This window comes from Austrofundulus limnaeus, unplaced genomic scaffold (assembly GCF_001266775.1).
Source record: "Austrofundulus limnaeus strain Quisiro unplaced genomic scaffold, Austrofundulus_limnaeus-1.0 Scaffold22, whole genome shotgun sequence".
In the NCBI taxonomy this organism is placed as follows: domain Eukaryota; kingdom Metazoa; phylum Chordata; class Actinopteri; order Cyprinodontiformes; family Rivulidae; genus Austrofundulus; species Austrofundulus limnaeus.
The window spans coordinates 952,730-955,082 of NW_013952424.1; the positions used below are offsets into that span (position 1 = coordinate 952,730).

Consider the following 2,353-nt stretch of genomic DNA (forward strand, 5'->3'; position numbering starts at 1 on the left):
CACTAGTAGCCTCGCACAGAGGACCTATCCATGTCATCATTTACCCAGAATGCTTTGTGTGTTAATAAAATGGCGCCGTCTGTGTTAAAATATATTTTTTAAAAATTACAAAACTAAACAGCCTACAGTATTTTTACAGTCTTTATTTTACAGTTAAAATACATGTTTATCAAATAAAGTCTAATGTTACAACTAATCAGGGATCCCTTTAAAATGAAACTGACTGAAAAGCAGTTTCAATATTAATATAGAAGAATAAAGTGAGCTGCTGATTTATTTATTAAAACTGCCATTTTATTAATCATGCTTGCAGAGATGATTTTTTTTGTGCAGCATTTTTTAAAAGTACTTTAGAAATAAACTGAATTGATTTTGAGATGAGAAAAATTGTGGATAGAGTTTAATAAAAAAATACAATCTGCAACCTGGAGAGAATCAGTCATGGGTCAGAAATAGTTTAAAACAACGATGAATGTAAACAGAGAACAGGTCATGTTTCATGTTGCTGCCAGAGAAGTGTTGTAATTCTGTCTGGACCTGTGGTGCCACTGAGAATACTGGACTCCTTCCAGARGTTCAGCCTCTGGATGTTTGCCATTAAAATGTTAAACTCAACATTTAACAGCTTGATTGATCTTTTAGCTAGCTGTTTTCATGAGTGTCCRTTTAAATCAATCAACTACATTGTATTGTTAGTATATTGAATGGAATAAAGTCTACACCTTCATATATATGTTCTAGGTATTCAATTCCTTTACCTCTCCAATCTGGGAAGTCTAACATATTATTTTGTTGTAGTWTGTCAGGATTGTTCCAGATGGGTGTTCGTCTACATGGGATTAGTGAAGATTTTGTCATTTTCAGAAACTCCCACCAAGCTGTCAGCGATGAGCTGATATTGAAATCTTGTTTTCACCTTACATGTCTTTTAACTGTTAAATGTGCACTAATTAAATCTTATGAATAAGAATTTGTTGAGGGTTACGACACAAAATCTTCTGTTTTAATTATTTGTCAAAAATAGTAATAGCAAAAATCTGATAGTATCTTAACACCAAGGGTTACACATGTTTTTGACAAAATACARCAAAGTTTTTATTTCCAAAACCAAGACAAAAAGCGTTTTCTTCTGTTATCTTCATAAAACGACAGTTGTGTAAATATTTTGAGTTCATAGTGTGTAAATCTGTCTGTTCAGTGCAGTGTTTGACTGACAGACTAAACATGCCGGCCTCTTGTTGCTGATCCAGCTGGATTTAATAAGTCGACAGTCGTCCAGCTGTGTGGTCAGAAAACAGCCTCAGGTCATTCAATAAACCTGAAGGATTATATCACCTTTATTCCCACCGTGTCTTCTTGTAGCCTGCAATGAGAATATCTTTCTTTCCGACAGACTGACATGTTTATAACTTTTTAAAAACATTGCTGTTGTCAAGTAATCCCCCCCACCCCTTTTGTTGCACCTGGAAGAGGTTCTGGTACATCATGTTGGACAAAGCGATCGATCCGTTTTATGTCTTCCTCTTTGCAGCGGAGTCTCTGAGCGTAACGTCCTCRCCCACGGGGGAGGTGACCCTCCAGATTGGGTCTCCTCTCATCCTGACCTGTCAGGTGTTGGGGCTGCCGTCTGAGGTGAACTCAGGTCTGCTGGTGAAGTGGATGAAAAGAGGGTCTGTGAGCAGCGATGCAGTGGGGGGAGGGGTGGAGGTAGGACGGTTTTTGCTTTGTTTCGTTTGTAAAATAATTGAGTCTCAGAGGATTTTTTTTTATCAGATTACAGTCTGACACTGACATGCTGTTCTGTGTTAAGGTTGAGGTGGCCCGGATGAGTCCAGACGGTATTGTGAGCTGGGGGGACGACCTCAGCAGAGCCAGCGGGGGCTCCATGGAGAAAGTTACAGAGAGGTCGTACTCTCTGAAGCTCTTCTCGGCCCGGCCCTCCGACTCAGGGGTGTATCGGTGCGTGGTGAGTGTGTACGCTGGAAGGAGGACCCCCGACCCCTCTACGCCTGCGACACTCACCCAGAGGTCCGAGGGGGTCACTGTCAACCTGAAGACCAAAGGTGGGCTTTGTGTGGTTCTAGATGCTTTTACTGTTTGATAAAATCATTTAGTCAGCCGGTTCTGATTAGACTCAACTCAGAATTTGCTCCTGCATTATTAGAGCAGGAATTTATAACTTGAATTAGATTCTATTATCTAACTAACATTAGCAAATATCTTGTCGTTGTTTTAAGCCTCAACCTCTGAACACGTCAGTTTATTTTTTAATACAGTGGTTTGCAAAAGTATTCATACCCCTTGAACTTTTCCATATTTTGTCACATTACAACCACAAACATAAATATATTTC

At 39.4% G+C, this 2,353-nt stretch overlaps 1 protein-coding gene across 1 annotated transcript in view; it reads left to right on the top strand.

Annotated features, from left to right (window-relative positions):
- The window catches only part of igsf8 (immunoglobulin superfamily, member 8), an 18,642-nt gene that overhangs the window by 9,307 nt on the left and 6,982 nt on the right, over positions 1 to 2,353 (top strand). The window contains exons 5-6 of the mRNA XM_014004148.1: positions 1,532 to 1,707; positions 1,811 to 2,063. Of these exons, the coding sequence (XP_013859602.1) occupies positions 1,532 to 1,707; positions 1,811 to 2,063 (429 nt within the window). The remainder of the gene's footprint in view (positions 1 to 1,531; positions 1,708 to 1,810; positions 2,064 to 2,353) is intronic.